Source organism: Mauremys reevesii, linkage group 9, assembly GCF_016161935.1.
Source record: "Mauremys reevesii isolate NIE-2019 linkage group 9, ASM1616193v1, whole genome shotgun sequence".
In the NCBI taxonomy this organism is placed as follows: Eukaryota; Metazoa; Chordata; order Testudines; family Geoemydidae; genus Mauremys; species Mauremys reevesii.
Window position 1 is genome coordinate 49,523,850 of NC_052631.1, and position 19,392 is coordinate 49,543,241.

The 19,392-nt window shown below is 45.8% G+C and overlaps 1 protein-coding gene across 7 annotated transcripts in view; it reads left to right on the forward strand.

Annotated features, from left to right (window-relative positions):
- The window catches only part of MAP3K13 (mitogen-activated protein kinase kinase kinase 13), a 144,185-nt gene that overhangs the window by 118,223 nt on the left and 6,570 nt on the right, over positions 1-19,392 (forward strand). For all 7 annotated transcript variants that reach the window (XM_039488924.1, XM_039488923.1, XM_039488921.1 and 4 more), the window contains 7 exons: positions 158-266; positions 2,410-2,519; positions 2,924-3,040; positions 4,009-4,146; positions 5,926-6,688; positions 11,130-11,200; positions 16,512-16,809. In XM_039488924.1, the coding sequence (XP_039344858.1) occupies positions 158-266; positions 2,410-2,519; positions 2,924-3,040; positions 4,009-4,146; positions 5,926-6,688; positions 11,130-11,200; positions 16,512-16,809 (1,606 nt within the window). The remainder of the gene's footprint in view (positions 1-157; positions 267-2,409; positions 2,520-2,923; positions 3,041-4,008; positions 4,147-5,925; positions 6,689-11,129; positions 11,201-16,511; positions 16,810-19,392) is intronic.

Sequence of the window (19,392 nt, forward strand, 5' to 3'; positions counted from 1 at the left end):
CAATAAATCGATCCCTGCTGGATTGATCGCTGCCCGCTGATCCAGCTAGTGAAGACATACCCATAGGGTTGATTGTACCAGTAGTGGGTAAAACACTTTTAGTGTGATTTTAACTCTGTAGCATGTCCCCTTAACTTGACTTTGTTGTTCTGTTCAGGCAGAGCAAGCCCCGGAACCGTCCCTCTTTCCGACAGACGCTGATGCACCTAGACATTGCATCTGCTGACGTTCTTGGCACCCCTCAGGAGACTTATTTCAAATCCCAGGTAAATACAGACTGACCATAGCTGGTGGTGCTTGGAGGGCTACGGGGTCTCGCAGCTATTACTGACTCATCCTGGAAGCCAGACCATGTGGGACTCCAGCCCAGGAGGTAATCGGTTGGTTTGTGTCTGAGGGGGAATGAGAGGACTAGGGCAAGGACAGGAGGGTCTTGCAAGGGAAAATGCAATAATAAGCCAACCTTATAAAAATCTTAGGCTGAGGCATATGTTTTATTATTTATGTTAACAATAAAGGCTTCTGCTAGGGAGGGATTATGCTTTGGACACAAACCGTATGTGTGTGTGCACCTGCTGTGTTCAGAAAACAGGGTGGGGACATTTGTACCAGAAGTGGTGTTTCCAGACACCCTTTACCCAAAAGACAGAAGTGGCAGAAGTCCTAAATAGCACAACAATAGCTGCAGCAGCTACAAGTTCAGCCTGCAGCCCAATAGGCCTTGATGCAATTTACAAATGGCTAGCAAGCCTGGTCTGCAGTCCGGCATTTATAGCAGTTTACAGCATTTGCAGACCAGACAGACAGAACAGTATCAGCAAGCTCAGGCTGCAACCAAGCCACAACTGTCCTAGAGCAGAGAGACAAAGACAGCTGTGTAGAATCCCCAGGGTCCCAGCTCCCTGGCCCTATCAGCTGCTCACAGGGTGACAGACGGGGATGATCCCCTCTATCCTGTATGGTGAGTGAGCACACAAAGTGTGATTCTACACATTAGGGTTACGAGGGCTAGCGACTTCTTTGGAGGGTTAATACTGTGCCAGTAGACACACTACCAGGCCTCATAGACTTGGGAAGTGACCAAACACTCATTAGGATAGAACTACAATGGGCAGCAGAGCTTATGTCCCTGGGGTTCCTGGGACTCTTGGCAGCAGCTTGAGACCTTGGGACTCGGGTCCTGGGTGGGCTGCACAGTGCGAAAATGCAGGCATAGCCTGGCTTTGATTTGTGGGGGACTGATGTGACAGGATGGGAGGGCTTAGTGAGAAACAGGACTATTCTGCTGATCTTATGCAGCTTCTGCAGGAAGCAGACTAGATAGGGTTCATTACACAACCCGCTTGACTGTATGTGAGGGAGCAGGGGCAGAATACAGGAGTGCTGTGGGGACCACTTTCAGTCCCTGATGTCATAGTTCCCGAGAGAACTGCATTTCTCACTCCTTCGTGACCTCCTTGAAGGCAGGCACCAGGCTTAGGTCTCTAGCTATCATCTTACTTGGGGCAAGGTTCTGTGACTTTCTCCCTCTAGAGCAGGGAGTTAGGCTGCAATTCACTATGATCATTTTAGCAACCCCGGTTTAAGTTCAGCACCTGCCATCCTGTCCTTTTGGGAGCAATGACAGGGTTAACCAGTGACCAGCCAGCCTTTGTAGGCTTCATAAGTATTATTTATTCAGAACAAAGGCATTACGGAGAAAACATATCTTAAGATCACTAAACAGCTCATATGCAAGTCTTAGCTTACCAGGCAGTCACCCAGTGTTGATGGCCCTAGTGCCTGCAATAGCCACTTAGAGCTGGGATCTCACAGTACACACTCACTGAGGGACAGTGAATGTTGTGGTTTTATGGCACAATTCAGATCTAACTCAGGGGCCATGTGAAATGACTTTGAGACGTCTAATGCCAGGTGGACATTTGCTTCCATATGATGTGCTTTGTAGTCTCTATGGAGTAGCCGGAACCTGGAGAGCACTTCCATACTTGCAGGGTGGGTGAAGTTTAAGGGTCTCGATAGATTGAACACGGATAACAGGGAATTTTGCAGGTCTGGACTGAGTGCGTTGCAGAGCTGTCTGTGGAAACTTGCATGATGCCTGCTTGCACTATACCTGGCTCTAGGCGGTACTACTAGGCATTGCTGAGGGCAGCCCTAATGCTGCAATAGCAAAAGAGAGCTGCAGGCCAGGACTGAGATGGATGGGCTGTAAGGTGGCTCCATACTGCAGGAGTGTGGCAGATCAGGACAGAGGTTCTTTGGTGGACAGGTGATGAGACACTCGTAAATGGTAGCCTGAGTATGGGAATGTCCCAGTAATAGAAGAATGAACTCCTCTGCTGCAGAGTTGTCTCTACCATGAATCATGAGGCTGTATAACCATGAATATAAAATGCCATCCCACAGGCTGAATGGAGAGAAGAAGTAAAGAAGCACTTTGAGAAAATTAAGAGTGAAGGAACTTGCATACACCGGCTAGATGAAGAGCTAATTCGTCGCCGAAGAGAAGAGCTCAGGTCTGTCGAGGATCTCACCCCTCACCTCTCTACCCCCTTGGGGCTACTGACCACAGTGAGATGTAATGACCTCCCTGCCTCTCTCAGAGCTAATCAGGTCCCTTTGTTTCTAAACATTAACCTCTAATTTGTCTCCTGATTTGCAAATGTACACTCCCAAGCAGAAATGCACTTCAAGAGCAACCCCACCAGGAAAACAGATGTGTTTTTAACCACATTAGCTAAAGTGGTAGTTTTCACATGTGTTGGCCTGTCGAGATAAACCCTAGTGACAACTAGGCCATAGAACATTGCTGACTTACCTCCCCGCACCTTTCTCAAATAAGGCGTGTTTATTCTGCCCTTCTTGAGTCAGGATCCCCGAGTTGTCCAGTTGAGCCTTAGTTTTCCTTTCTTGTTAACAGGCACGCATTAGATATCCGTGAACATTATGAGAGGAAGCTAGAGCGAGCCAATAACTTGTACATGGAGCTCAGTGCCATCATGCTGCAGCTGGAGGTCCGCGAGAAGGAGCTCATTAAGTATGTATATCTGGGGAGAGGGGAGCATGCATGCACATATGCTTGTATACAGGAGATGGTTCTGAACTGGGAATGAATAAACTACTCTGCATGCCTTCAGACTGAGCCTCTAGCAGCCAGCTTCCAGACCTGGATAAAGGACCAGGCGGCTGAGTCTCTGCTTGATTTTTCTAAGTCATTGTCCAGACTGGAGGGTATTCTTTTTAAGGGTGGTGAATGACACACTCCTGATTGTAAACATCCTCCATTTCATCTTGCAGCTGATGACTGAGAGAAGAGAGCTTTCATATTTTGCTACCAGCTGTGTTAAATGGCCCCTTCCATCAGCCCCTCTGTAAAGAGAGGAGACACTGTTCCCTAAACTGTGTACCAGGGCCACAGATAAGACACCTGCTCCCTGCAAAGAACATAGAAAATAATTAGGCCCTTTCTAAGTGCAAAACACACCACACACCTTGTCAGTCCGTGAAACAAGCACACAGTGTGCATCACCATTTATGCCACAGTTGCTTTTCCATCCAGCCAGAGGTGGATTACAATTTAGTGGGGTCCTGGGCCAGAGCAATTGTCCCCACTCCCCCACCTCAGCGCTCCTGCCAGGAAGCAGGATCAGGGCGCAGGGGCTTGCCCCGCTTTGCCCGCCTGCCCAGCACTGCTGCCGAGGAGTGGGGTCGGGGCTTGCCCTGCCTGGCGCTCCTGCTGGTGAGTAGGGTTGGGGTGCAGAGGTTTGTCCTGCTCCACCCAGCTGGCGCTCCTGCTGGGGAGCAGGGTTGGGATGCAAGGGCTTGCCCTGTTCTGCCACCAGAGGAGCGGGCAGAGCAGGGCAAGCCCCCGCGCCCCAACCCAATTGGCTGAGGCCCCTGGGCATGGGCTCCGTTGGCCAAGTGGCTAATCCACCACTGAATCCAGCAAAAACTTCCATTTTACAGAGAGGAGACTAGGGATTCATTCTTTGTTCCGTGTTTCAGACGGGAACAAGCGGTGGAAAAGAAATATCCTGGGACTTACAAGCGTCATCCAGTCAGACCAATAATCCACCCCATTGCGGTAGAGAAGCTGATGAAGAGGAAGGGGGTCTCTCATAAGCCAGGGAGCCAGACGAAACGGTAGGAAACTTCTGCACAAACAAAATCCTAGCCAGAGAAGCAAGTCCTACACAAGAGAGTGACAGTGATTGATGTTTATTCCTGTGTAGCTGAAATGAACTGACTGCTGTTATTGTCTGTCTTGTGCCACCTGGAAACCCCATTGTGCTGGGCCCTGCTGAGACACGTCAAAAGATACAGTCCCTGCCCCAAGGTTTATAAGCTAAATAGACAAGACAAAGGGTGTGGGACAGGGATAGAACATACAAGCAGATGTGTTAGCGCCGTGATTTATTGGTGGGTTTTTAATTTAAAAACAAACGAGGCTTTATTAGGAGGGGGTTAAATGGAGAGACAAAGGGCTGTGGAGGGGACAAAGTGGGAGGAGAGAAAGGTAGGAGGGGACTGTCACCGTTTCTGGGTAACTGCTCCTGTGCTCCCTCAAGGGCACATGCCTAAGGTTTCCAGCTCCCAGCTGTCACCTCTCTTGGGTGTAGACCTGAGTCTCTCTTCCTCCTGACTGAGCATTTTAAGGCTGCACATCTCCCTGCCTTACACAGTGATGTCCCCAGCAAGCCAGTCTGCCTGAAGTCCAGTGCCTTTCTCTCCAAGAGCCAGTGTATTGCCAGCAGTTACAAATTACCACACAGCTCTTTCTAATCAAGCACATTTATACTTAAGGGAAAAGCAGCAAAGAGTCCTGTGGCACCTTATAGACTAACAGACGTTTTGGAGCATGAGATTTCGTGGGTGAATACCCACTTCGTAGGATGTATCCGACCAAGTGGGTATTCACCCATGAAAGCTCATGCTGCAAAACGTCTGTTAGTCTATAAGGTGCCACAGGATTCTTTGCTGCTTTTACAGATCCAGACTAACATGGCTACCCCACTGATACTTAAGGGAAAGGCATTACAGAGAAAACATTAAAACAATAAATGTTCCAGTAGGGATGCTAAACATACCAGGAGTCCCCATCAATCATAGGAGGCACTAGTAGGCCAAAATATTTCCAATCCTTCAACAAGGATTGGGGACCTTGGACATAAGGTCCTGCTGGATCAGAAAGAGGGCCCTGAGTCAGTTTAAACACTGCTTTTTTATGCCCAAAGCCCTTTTTTGGTCTGTCGATCTCTGGAAAACACAGCTTGAACCAGTATATGGAAGCCTCCCAATGGGTGGTACCTTTCTGCAGATGTTTACAGTCGTGAGTGATTCCCCTTTAATCACCCCATGCTGTTTTAGTTCCTGGAGGTGCTCCTGCATCAGTAGAACACAATCATAGAATATCAGGGTTGGAAGGGACCTCAGGAGGTCATCTAGTCCAACCCCCTGCTCAAAGCAGGACCAATCCCCTGACAGATTTTTGCCCCAGATCCCTAAATGGCCTCCTCAAGGATTGAACTCACAACCCTGGGTTTAGCAGGCCAATGCTCAAACCACTGAGCTATCCCTCCCGCCCATACAATCATGCGAACCATCCCTGACCCACAGTGGTACATAAACTTAACACAATATGTTCTGCCAAAGATACAGCATGTGGTTGTGATATTGGTCACAGGGACCAGGGAGGGTGGTAGGAGAGAAGCGGAGGTGAAAGGACCATGAGTGGGGATAGAGGGAAGTGAGTTGGAGCCAACAGCCAATCAGCAGAAGGGAAAGAATGTCCATAGACTGTAGAGAGCAGGGTCTGGTGCAGCTGCTTGTGCTTACTCCTGCTCACTGAGTCACTGGTCCCAGAGTGATGCCATGGGTTAGTTCTACCTTCAAAGTTAAATCCCATTTTCACCTGTCTCCCAGACCAGACCTGCTGAAATCAGAGGGCATATCCAGTGCGGAGGTGGCACCCAATGGCTCACCAGTCTCAGGAAGTCCCAAAATGTCAACACTCAGTAACAAAGGCCGATACCGCTGCAAACCACGTCACCGACGAGGGAACAGCAAAGGCAGCTATAATGAATTTGCAGGGATCTTGAAAAATCAGCCAGCACACGACAACTCACCCCAGCCACCTCATCATCATCATCATCCTCCTCATTCTCATCTTTCCAGCCTACAGCAGCACCAGCAGCATAGTCACCCCCATTACCATGGCCATCACCCCAGGCTAAACATCCAGGGGCAAGACATCGCAAACTGTGCGAACAACCTGAGGTACTTTGGCCCTGCAGCAGCCCTGCGGAGCCCTCTCAGTAACCATGCCCAAAGGCGCATGTCCGGCTCCAGCCCCGATCTCATCTCTACTGCTATGGAAGCAGATTGTCGGAGGAATCTGGAGAATGAGGAACACAAGGTTGATCACTGGCAGTGTTGTAAAGCAGACCCACACAACCCCTGTCCTCAGTGCAGGCAGGCAAACGGTGGTCAGAAACAGATGCCGTCCATTGAACCAGGGATGAACCACCCTGAATCAACAACAAGTGGTCCCTTGTACGAAAAGGTCCAGCTTCCTGAAAAGATGGAGGAGGAGAACTTCAACAGCTGCAAGTCAGTGTCATTGCTAGGCACCCCTCAACACCAGGCTGCCCCAGTGCTACCTTGCAAACCCAGACCTATTCAAAAGGTAAAGACAGGAAAGTCGTCTTTAAAATAACAATAGTCTAATGTTTAAAATTTTCCAGAAAAAAATTGTACAATGTGGTATAGTATTGTTTGAGAGAGAGTATCTGACTATGTAAAAAAACTTTGTATAGCAATCCATACACAAAGGGGCAGAGTTAAGGTTGTGCATGCAACTTTAATTTTAATTTGTGTGCTTTGTTTTGCAACTTTGACATCCTTTTTAAAGTGGTTTTTATTGGGAAGATTATAGGTGGAGGTAGTAGTACTGCATATGGTTAATGTGGCCTAACACTTCCCATTATAAGACTCTTTTCAGTTATCTATAACTTTTCCAAACATTAACTGCTTGGACTGAAACTTATGAGGCCAAGTGTCTGACTAAAGGTTCTTTTTTTAAAAAAAGAAAAAAAAATCAGAAAAAATGGTCCAGCCATTTCTCAGAACAGAGTCAGGGAAAATCATATTGTTTTGCCCATGTTAAAAAAAAAAAATTTCTTACAACCATTTCTTTGAGAAGCTTTTAGTTCCTCTATGCTTTGGAGCAGGAGCTCCAAATTTGCCACAGATGTTGCCCTGGTGTCAGCAAAATGCCTTTTGGAGTTCCTGTGAGATTGTCTAAATTTACCTAAGTTATAAGATTCCAAAAGTTGTGATTTGTTCATGCTCAGTAGAGGCTTTGGCAGCTAAATACCCCAAAGATTCTGTCTGCACTGAGCATGCTCCAGCCTGGAGCTGAAGGACTCTCCCTGCAATTGCTCTTTTTTACAGCCTGGGAGTGCTTTGGTGACAGGAACAAGACCTGAGAGAAGGGATATAGTCTTCTGTGTTCTCAATACTTCCCCTGCTGGTACTCAACGAGGAGATGTGGGAACCAGCCTGGCTGGAATGCAGAGAACAGAGGAGCTGGGCTTGGGGAGGTGGCCAGAGGAGAGACTGGGACAAGGGTGGGGACTGAAACCAGGGCAAAGGGGATTGAAATGGGACTGGGTCATGAAGGTGAAGTGTGGTGGGATGAAGACTGGTACTGGGAGAAGCATAGGTTGTTGAGGCCAGGCATAGACTATGTCAGACTTTGGGGCAATAGGACCCGAAGGGTCTCAACACTGAAGTGCACTCCTTTCAGAACCTGGAATAGAGTGGAGGATTCCCAAGTCACAACATTTCCTGTACTGGCAACAAATAGCTATGAAACTCACTGACAAAATATATGCCTCATTTCCCTCTTGTGACAACAACCTACTACTGCTATCCGTTACTTCGTTAGCTAAGGTGGAAGAGGTTAGTGCAGTGGATCTAAAGCTTCCAATCTTACTGATGGCCCATGTGGTTGGCGGTATGGTTCCACATGATGGATATGTTTTTCCAGTTTGCTTATTAAAAAAGCCCTAGAAAATTACACACACAAAACTACATTAAAATAACATTATTAAGGTTGCAAAGTCAAGCATTCTACAGTTTGGAAATGCCAGAATTCAGATTGCCTGTGCAACCTTAAATCAACCTTCCTGTGTGTATGCATTATGAGATAGTCTTTAATTACATGATCACGTGCTATTTTTTTCCACAGGACCCCTGCCTCGGTCAGTACACAGGACGAATCATTGCTCTGGGGATGAATCATTGTTGCTTTTTTCTATAGGGCCCTGTCTCATTTGTTGTGGAAGTTGGAAGGTGTTTAGTGAACAAGGCAGGAGATTGCAGGAAGAGAAAGGATGGTGTCATGGTTAAGGCAGTTACATAATTAAAGAATTATCATAATGCATATACACAAGGGAGGCAAATTAATGTTATGCAGGCAGCCTGGCATTTCCTAACACTTCAGTGCTTGACTTTGCAACCTTAATAATGTTCTTTTAATGTAGTTTTTTGTGTGTAAGTTGATAAACAAAATAATCAATTTTTCAAGAGATATAAGAAGGGAGGGTCACCATGGAAAAAGACAAGCTACATTGGAGGAGAAATACAAAGGGTATTTGTATAAAGTCTGCCAGGAGGACATTAGATTTTGAGAAAAATACTGGAGAAAGTGGTTAAATCTCATTTGTAGTCAAATCTTAATACAGAAGCCATGCTTGATCATTTCTTGGCTGGATTATTGAGCTCAGCAAACTGTCAAAGCTGGCTTGCTCCCAGCTTCCAGTGATGACCCTTATGGGGGGGAGGGCTAGCTCAGTGGTTTGAGCATTGGCTTGCTAAACCCAGGGTTGTGAGTTCAATCCTTAAGGAGGCCATTTAGGGAACTGGGGTAAAATTCTGTTTGGGGATTGGTCCTGCTTTGAGCAGGGGTTTGGACTAGATGACCTCCTGAGGTCCCTTCCAACCCTATGATTCTATGAACAACTCCTTGTTCTTTTTTAAACTGCTATAGTCCTTTAGATCTTCCATATCTCAGGCTTTTTCCTCTCCTGGTAGTGTCTCTTAACAACCCTCAAATGTTTGTGGAGGAGTGGCTTATCTTCAGCTATTCTTTTCCTTTCTGCTTGTTTTCCCAGTAGCCCCGTATTAAACTAAAACTATACAGTAAACCTCCCCATAACCTGGTCAACATCCAGTATTCATGATGATTAATGAACAGTTCCAATTCTGTCACAGTTGCCTTTTTACTTCCTTCAGACTCTGGTGTACTCTCACTTTTAATTTTCTCAGATACCGACCCTGCTTTTGTGCATTATTGACTAGAGTCAGCTAGTTTATTCGGAGAGTTATGGGGACTATGTGACTGTATCCTTAGTACTCTAATTCTACTTGTTTTATTTCTTCTGGTTATACTCTACTGCTTCTAATAGCATGATAAACCTTTGGGATGTCCCCAGAATCCAGTGCTGTGTTTCTTGCTACCTCATTTCCATAAGTTTTCTTTCAGTATTTTTGTCATGTTTTATTATCACTCCAAAGTACTGTATATCTCTCCCTAATGATATAATTTTGGAACCAGAGAATTGGAATCATTTTCATTCAGGTGTGACCTTGTGGTTGTCAGAGAATATTTCAAAACTAGGTACTAATAATTCTACAGTAAAGCACATTATTTAGTCCCTGCTGAATTCTGTATCTTTGGTCATCTTGTCACTTGAAGGACTGTAAAACTGTGCCAGTCTCTGGCTTGTCTATGCAGGGAAATTGATTGGCAAAACTCTAGTGGCAGAATTCTACTGCTGTAGGTAGCTATGATGGTATAATTCCCCATGTGGACACTGTTCTGGAAAAAAAAGTGACTTTGTTCCAGAAAAATTACCCCACTGCAAAACACAAAGCAGAGTAATTATGCAAGGACCAAGTCACTTTTCTTCTGGAATAGAGCATCCATATGGGAGTAATACCAACATTGCTATAGCAGTATAATTATACTGCCAGTCAGTGTCCCTGTGAAGACAAGATCTAAACTCTGTGTTAAATGTCCCCATTTCAGAAATATTGCTGGGATATTCCAGTATCTCAGAAGTTGCCCTGGCTATTTTAATTCAGACCTTTGTAATATTCGCGCATGATGACTCTAAGACCCGATTGGTTGGATTTCCTGTTACATTGATCAACAGTCAGATGTCTCTGTCCGTCCAGTGTGAAACATTTGCCACATCTCAGAGTTTCCTGCACCATTCCACTTTTCATAGCTTTTAGCTTGTAGAAGTTTTTGACTCCTTATTTGTTTGGAATGCTGTAGTTCATTCCCTTCCTTCATGGGCCATGGAGAGAACAGATTCTCTGAACTGCCTTCAGCATGCTCAGAACACTTGCAGCTCTGCATTATGACAATTAATATAATTTAATCTCATGCCTCATGGCTTCAGCTGTTCACCTGCACGGCTCAGGGAGGACTTTTTCCTCTGATGCGTAATTAGGTGGATGTATTTTGAGGGTTAGGGTTTTTTTGCCTTCCTTTGAAGCAGCAGGGATTGGCTCTGGCTGCAGACGGGACACCAGGTGGGGTGGACCAAATGATCTAATGTGGTACAGAGAATCCTGTATTTTAGCTGCCTGGCTGGTGTGGCTTTGCTCATGTGCTCTGGATCTAAGTGATCACCAGATTAGAGATCAGGATGGAATTTTTCCCCAGGTTAGATTGGCTGGGACCTTTTGAAGGTTTTCACCTTCCTCTGGAGCATGGGGGATTGGTTCATCTGCTGGGATTGTCTTAGCATATGTCATTGGTGGCGCCTCGGTCCCCCTGTTCTCTGCCTGTGACACACAGCAGCTTAGTCTCTTGAGGACTGAAATGTGTAGTCTACTCAAGATACTGGGCTCCATATAATGGAAACTGGGTGTGAATTAATGGTCTGTGATATACAGGAGATCAAAGTAGATGATCTAAGGGTCCTTCTGGCTTTAAACACTATGAAACCTTTTGGTGCAGTGGCTTTGTACCAGAGAACCAAGTGGCAGCTAGGTAGCTGTATGATTGCTTTAAATCAGTCCAGTAACATAGTTCTCTTTCCCCCTGCCAGAGTGGTGATGACTCTTCAGAACAGGAAGAAGGAGAAGTGGACAGTGAAGTGGAGTTCCCACGGAGACAGAGGTAAATAGCTAAACCCTGCCAATCCTTCCTTGAGTGGTAGGCAGAAATCCATTTTTATTTTTTAATCTGGCTCAGTTTCATATCACATAACATCATGGCATTGTGCTGGGAATTCTGAGCCTTCTGCCTCAGCATGATAGGTCCCTGCGAAATCATTGCCCAAGTTCCAGCATGAAATGTATCCAACCCTGTAGTGATACTCTGTCGAGGGCCTGGCCAGTTCTGTGGTGATCATCAGCACCATAAACTATGGCAAGAGCTCCGGTCCAACTAGCTACAAGCTCAGTCACATGAGTGTCCCCTCTGTGATGCCTCATGCTGTGCCCAGCTGTTTTCAGCCCCCTGCAAGTTGCAGGCCTCTCCAGCATAGCTCCTCTCCATCATGGGCTTGTTTGGGCAGGAACCTCACCATGTGTGCTCAGTGCAAGAAGCTACTGCTATCCAGGCTGGTATCTCCAATGTCTGTACCATTAAGCTTGAAACTGCCAGGGTCTGGCACCCTCGACAGAATCTTTCAGAAGTTCTTTATCAGATTTGTTGCTGCAGAGGGCAAGGGAATGACTCCAGCATCTGGGCTAGAACAGTGCAGCCTTGATTACATGGACGTCACTTCATCAAAAGCCTGGTTATCAGAAACAGGGTCAGGTCCTCCCCATAAGGCAGGGGTCATGTCCCCCTTTGAGAAAGTGGGGCTTGGGTAATTGAAGGCAGGGATCCTGGAGAGGAGCCCAGGGACTAAGGAGAGGAGTCGAGTGAAACATTTTAAAGAGCATTAGCTACATCCAACTACAGCCCTTTAGTTTGGGTCTCAACTACAGTAATTTGGCTCACACAGTTTATACTGCATTTCTCTACTCAGCCCCTTGGTTCCTTCCCACAACCCGTCACCCAGATTCCACTCCACCTCCAAGATCTCCATTCTGCTCCTACTGGAGGAATTGGTCTGCTGGCTTTGGCTGCTCTAGGCAGGGGTTCCTCCATTGTCCAAACATTTTAGTCAAAGGTTATGGGTGTCCCCATGACTTTCATAGTGTCAGAAATTGCTGAATCTTGTCTTGAAATGATTTTCACACGAGTAAAAGTGGAAAAGGAGTGTGTCAATACCAAAAGCACCCTCATCTGCCCGTGTGTCAGCTGTGCTCTGTGTGTCCTGTGATCGCTACAGAGATTTGTGTGTGAATTAGAGCATGCTCTCCACAACATATCTTCTCCATAAGGAAGAGAGAGCTAGGAATGAATGTTCCAGAGTGGGGTAACAAAGGTGCACCTATGTCTAACAAAATATTGCAAAGTAGGATGAAAAGGGGATTTGAAGGATTCCCATTTGTGGACAGTGTAGTAAAGTCTGGACCGAGTGGCTCAGAGAGTATAGAATCTGGCCCTGTACCACCACCTGAAGCAGTTTGCCACTGCCAGGTGTGAAGTATTAAAAGCTCTTCTCCTGGGACAGACCCCATATTCCTTCTGATTAATCCTGCAATAAAAGGTGAGGGCAAGTGTTCATAAAACCACCATCAATTGTCATGGAAAATTCAGCATCATTTCTTCCCAGCCAGCTGGAGCAAATAGAGAATGGGAACCTTTGTGTAAATTAGGTGACTCCAACGGCTAGTTGCATTTCTCAGCATGTGGAATGAAATCTGCTGTGCAGTGCATTCACTCAGCACCAGGGGACATCGCCTGCTTTCCTGATAAATCATGAACCATTGCCACCTAGAAAGTACCCTTTTTTAGTGTGGAGGGGCATCAGGTAGGATGTTTATATGGGGTCAGTGCCCATCTATTGCCCACTCATTGCCAAAGGGGTTTTCAGAAGTGCTGTGCACTTGACAGCATGCAGGGGCATCAGCCAGATAGTGCTGCTTAGACTGCATGGAGGGGCATCTGCTGTAATAGTGCAGCGATTCAGTCCCAGTGGGGGAGGTAAGCTGAGCAGTGCACTGTGCTGCCCCTGGGTTCGGTTTTGGGTCTGATTTTATTTAATCTATTTATCGCTGACCTCGGAACCAAAAGTAGGAGTGGGCTGATAAAGTTTGCGGATGACACCAAGTTGGGAGGTATTGCCAATTCGGAAAAGGATCGGGATATCCTCCAGGGAGATTTGGATGACCTTGTAAACTGGAGTATTAGTAACAGGATGAAATTCGATAATGAGAAGTGTAAGGTTATGCATTTAGGGATGACTAACAAGAATTTTAGTTATAAGCTGGGGACGCACCAGTTGGAAGTAACGGAGGAGGAGAAGGACCTAGGAGTCCTGGTTGATCGTAGGATGACTATGAGTAGGCAATATGATGTGGCCGTTAAAAAAGCTAGTAGAGATAAGGAGGTGCTAGTCCCGTTATATAAGGCGTTGGTGAGACCTCATTTGGAGTATTGTGTGCAGTTTTGGTCTCCCATGTTTAAGAAGGATGAATTCAAACTGGAACGGGTACAAAGAAGGGCCACTAGAATGATCCGAGGAATGGAAAGCCTGTCGTATGAAAGGAGACTTGAGGAGCTCGGTTTGTTTTCCTTAACCAAAAGAAGGATAAGAGGAGATATGATTGCACTCTTTAAATATATCAGAGGGATAAATACCAGGGAAGGAGAGGAATTAATTCAGCTCAGTGCTAATGTGGACACGAGGACAAACGGATATAAATTGTCAGTCAGGAAATTTAGGCTTGAAATTAGACGAAGGTTTCTAACCATCAGAGGAGTGCAATTCTGGAACAGCCTACGAGGGAAACAGTGGGGGCAAAGGACCTCCATGACTTTAAGATTAAGCTGGATAAGTTTATGGAGGGGATGGTATGATAGGATAACGGGTTTAGTCAATAGGTCAATAACGGGCCACACTGGTAATTAGTACAAAGGGTCAATGTTGGGATATTGTTAGCCTTTTCCAGAGGGTCTGGCTGGAGAGTCTTGCCCACATGCTCGGGGTTCAGCTGATCATCATATTTGGGGTCGGCAAGGAATTTTCCTCCAGGGTAGATTGGCAGTGGCCCTGGAGGTTTTTCGCCTTCCTCCGAAGCATGGGGCAGGGGTCGCTTGCTGGTGGATTATCTGCTTCTTGAAGTCTTTAAATCATGATTTGGAGCATTCAACAGCAGAGTCAAGGGAGAGAATTAGTTCAGGAGTGGGTGGATCAGCTTATGTGGCCTGCATCTTGCAGGAGGTCAGACTAGATGATCATAATGGTCCCTTCTGATCTTGAATTCTATGATTCTATGCTGTGTTGAGGAAAGGAGCAGTGGAACATATGATCGAAGAGGCTCTGAAGAGGAGATCTGCCAGAACGAGTAGCTGTGATTTTCCCAATGCAGGAGCATGCTGAAAACTGCACAGTGTTAATGCAGAAGCAGGGAGGTGGAAAAGGGGCGAGGACATGTTCAGTCATTGTGCTGTAGTGCTTGAGCAGTTGTACAGTTTCATAAGGGATATATGGAAAGTATTCCAGTGCTTCAGATATATTATATCATCTATTGTTGTAGTACCTAGGAGCCCCCGTCAAGGATCAGGGCCCCACTGTGCCATAATTAAGGCTAAAGCTAGCTTCACTTTATAAGCCTCTCATGGGATACAATCACTGCTAAGGTGCCTCCTTCTGGCTGCTTTGGGCATTAGCTCCTTCCGGGTCCAACGTCCCCTTCTGTTGTTCATGTGCCATGCGTCCTCCCTCTCTACGACTCAGGGTGCTCTCTCTTTGTGGTTTGATCTTCTGGCCAGGTCACTCTAGTCCTTCCTTTCCAGGGTAGCAAAATCCCACTGGACAACTGCCCCAAGGCATTCTTCTGCTCCACTGCTCAGTCTGGGCCACTTCCCCGGTGACTTATAGGGGAACCTGGGCCCACCCTATACTCTGGGTTCCAGTCCAGGGACCCTGTGTCTGGCATCTGTGGTCTGCTTGCTCCCAGACCCTGCTGCTATTTCCCTGGACTCCTTCCTGCATCTTCTCGCACCCTTCCCCCCACCCGGTTTTACGAACCCAAACTCCCTTCTTCCAGAGAGTGACTGCAGACTACTTCCCCTGCAGCCCTCTTCTGCTGCCAACTTCCTGGCTTTATACCAGCCCTGCTTGTTTCTTCTCAGATAGGCTCCATCATCAATCAGCCTTTCAAGCCCTGGCTCTCCCTCAGATGCATCCAATCAGGTTAATCAACCTAATCTAACTTGCTCTGTCTTTTGTGCAGGGTAGACACCCCATCACAGAGCCCTTCACACCCCCTCCCCCTCCAAAAGACACCTTTTCCTTCTCAAGCTCTCTGTAAAGAGACCATTCCCTATGAAATTTAGCATGCCACTTCTCAGCCCCAGCAAGAGATCTTCTGGGAATTTTGTAAAAATCAGAAAACAAGCCTCAAGTTCAGGTTTTGAAAATTCGGATCATGTCATTCACTTTTAAACATTTTCCTAATACCTTTTGTCTCAGACCATGGCTGTGTGCCTGCAATCTTAGCAACTTGTTTTGCTATGTTTGAATGTTGCTTTGTTTTGAATAATAATAATAATACTTGGGGCCAGCAATATATAATTAGCCTGTTACCGATGCATAGAGCAGATTGAAAAAAGTGGGGAGCTCTATCATTTTGTACAGAAATGAAGGTGACATCACATCTGGCAGCCCCCTCCAGCCACCATCAATTCTGCCTCCTCCAGTCCCCCATCTGTTCTCCTCCTCCAACCTTACCGCTGCTTTTCCTGCAGCTCCTGGGGTTTCTCACCTCTCTCTAAGGGCTGGGGCAGGGCTGCAGTAGGATCCCCACTGTCCCTTCCAGGTTGGGTGCTGCAGGGAGGAAGTACAGAGGAGCTGTCCCATTGTTCCCAGGGGTTAGAGGGCCACCCTGGGCTATTTCTGCTCCCTCTTTCCCTTTCATTTTGTGAGAATGGTTTCAGCTCCTGAGGGGTGGGGAGAGCAGCTCTGATTGGCTGCTTACACCTCTGGGGTTGGGGAAAGGAGCCAGTGAGAAGCGGTTTTCCCCAGGCAGGGCTGAAATATTTAACATCAGCAACCCAGCTCCAGCTTGAGAAGTGTTCTTTGCTGGCCCCCTTGCCCTGCCTAGTGAACTTTACAAAGGTGGAGGATGGGACTGGAACTACCAAAAAGGTGGCAACTGAGGGGCAATTGGAGACCATCCTAACGCAGGCTCCCACAGAGTGTTCGGTGGAAGTAGGTTAGCTTGTCAGGGCCAGGCTTCTTTGGGTCTGAAGTGGAGCAGCCCGGCCAATAATGTGGAGTGGGGAAAGTGATTTACCAGTATAAACAGAAACACTGTAATGCAGGGATTGAGCAAAGTGAAGCTAAGCTGTTCTCCTGGGCTTGCAGGCCTCACCGCTGCATTAGTAGCTGCCAGTCCTACTCAACCTTCAGCTCTGAGAACTTCTCTGTGTCCGATGGAGAGGAGGGGAACACCAGCGACCACTCAAACAGCCCAGATGAGCTGACCAACAGGCTGGAAGACCAGCTGACTGAGAAGCTAGAGGACATGCTGTCCCAGACTCCAGAAATCCCCATCGAGATCTCCACTCAGTCTGATGGTCTTTCAGACAAAGAGTGCGCCGTGCGCAGGGTGAAGACACAGATGTCATTGGGCAAGCTCTGTGCAGATGAACACAGCTGTGAGGTGAGTGGGGCCTTCAATACTCCCCTTCCTCTTCTGTCAGATGGTGAAAATAACTAGAAGCCATACAAGAAATCCATATGACTAGAGAGGCAAAAGCCTGGGACTACACAGAAAGGGGCAATGAGAGAGGTACTGCAGAGAGAGGGTAGACTGGACACTTATCTTCACCCTGGAAATTGAAAGGCAGCAAATGTATAACTGATAAAAGTTACACAAGACACAATTAGCATGTGGAACTCATTGCCACTAGATATTGTTGAGGCCAGGAGCTTAACAGGCTTCAGAAGATGAGATGATTTATATGACTAATGAGGCAGCCACAGTTACATTAGATAGGATGAAAAATCAGAATTTAAATAATAAAATGGAAGGGATATAAACTAGGGCTGTCAAGCGATTAAAAAAATTAATCGCACGATTAATCACACTGTTAAACAATAATAGAATACCATTTATTTAAACATTTTTGGATATTTTCTACATTTTCAAATATATTGATTTCAGTTACAACACAGAATGCAAAGTGTACAGTGCTCACTTTATATTTATTTTTGATTACAAGTATTTGCACTGTAAAAAAACAAAAATAGTATTTTTCAATTCACCTAGTACAAGTACTGTTATGCACGCTCTTTATCGTGAAAGTGCAACGTACAAATGTAGAATTATCTACAAAAATATGCATTAAAAAATAAAACAAGGTAAAATTTTAGAACCTGCAAGTCCACTCAGTCCTACTTCCTGTTTGTCTGAGTGATTGGCTGAACAAGTTTGTTACATTTGCAGGAGATAATGCTGCCTGTCCCTGGTTTACAATGTAACCTGAAAGTGAGAACAGATGCTCTCATGGCACTGTTGTATCCGGCATCACAAGATGTTTACATGCCAGATGCGCTAAAGCAGTGGTTCTCAAACTTTTTTACTAGTGACCCCTTTCATATAGCAAGCATCTGAGTGTGACCCCCTTATAAATTAAAAACACTTTTTAATATATTTAACGCCATTATAAATGCTGGAGGCAAAGCGGGGCTTGGGGTGGAAGCTGACAGCTCGTAACCCCCTACCCCCCCCCCCGCCCAGGTAATAACCTCACGACCCTCTGAGGGGTCCCGCCCCCCAGTTTAAAAACCCCCGGGCTTAAGATTCATATGTCCCTTCATGATTCAGTTACCATCCCAGGGGACATGCGTCCATGCTGATGATGGGTTCTGCTTGATAACAGTCCAAAGGAGTGTGGACAGACGCCTGTTCATTTTCATTATCTGAGTCAGATGCCATCAGCAGAAGATTGATTTTCTTTTTTGGTGGTTTGGGTTCTGTAGTTTCCGCATTGGAGTGTTGCTCTTTTAAGACTTCTGAAAGCATGCTCCATACCTCATCCCTCTCAGATTTTGGAAGGCACTTCAGATTCTTAAACCTTGGTTTGAGTGCTGTAGCTCTCTTTAGAAATCTGACATTGGTACCGTCTTTGCGTTTTGTCAAATTTGCAGTGAAAGTTTTCTTAAAATGAACAACATGTGCTTGGTCATCATCCAAGACTGCTATAACATGAAATAAATGGCAGAATGCAGGTAAAACAGCAGGAAACATACAATTCTCCCCCAAGGAGTTCAGTCACAAATTTAATTAACCCATTATTTTTTTAACGAGCGTCATCAGCATGGAAGCATGTCCTCTGGAATGGTGGCCGAAGTATGAAGGGGCATACGGATGTTTAGCATATCTGGCATGTAAATACCTTACAATGCCAGCTACAAAAAATGCCATGCAAATTCCTGTCCTCACTTTCTGGTGACATTGTCAATAAAAAGAGGGCAGCATTATCTCCTGTAAATGTAAACAAACTTGTTTTTCTTAGCAATCGGCTGAACAAGAAGTAGGACTGAGTGGACTTTTAGGCTCTGAAGTTTTACATCCTTTTGTTTTTGAGTGCAGTTATGTAAAAAAAAAATCTACATTTGTAAGTTTCACTTTGACTACAAAGAGATTGCGCAACAGTACTTGTATGAGGTGAATTGAAAACTACCATTTCTTTTGTTTATAATTTTTAAAGTGCAAATATTTGTAATAAAAAATAATATACAGTAACTCCTCACTTAAAGTTGTAGTTATGTTTCTGAAAAATGCGACTTTAAGAGAAACAATGTTAATTGAATCCAATTTCCCCGTAAGAATTAATGTAAATAAAGGGGGATTAGGTTCCAGGGAAATGTTTTTCACCAGACAAAAGACTATATTATATCTCTACACACACACACACACACACACAATGTTTTTCACCAGACAAAAGACTATATTATATCTATATCTGTGTATGTGTGTGTGTGTATACACACACACTCTCTATAAGTTTTAAAGAAACAATTTAATACTGGTACACAGCGATGATGATTGTGAAACTTGGTTGAAGTGGTGAAGTCAGAGGGTGGGATATTTCCCAGGGAATGCCTTGCTAAATGATGAACTAGCAATTGGCTGAGCCCTCAAGGGTTAACTCACACTATACAAGGCAGCAGGAATGGAGGGAGGGGAGACAGCATGGCAGACAGAGACACATACTGTGTGTGTGGGAGAGAAAGATGT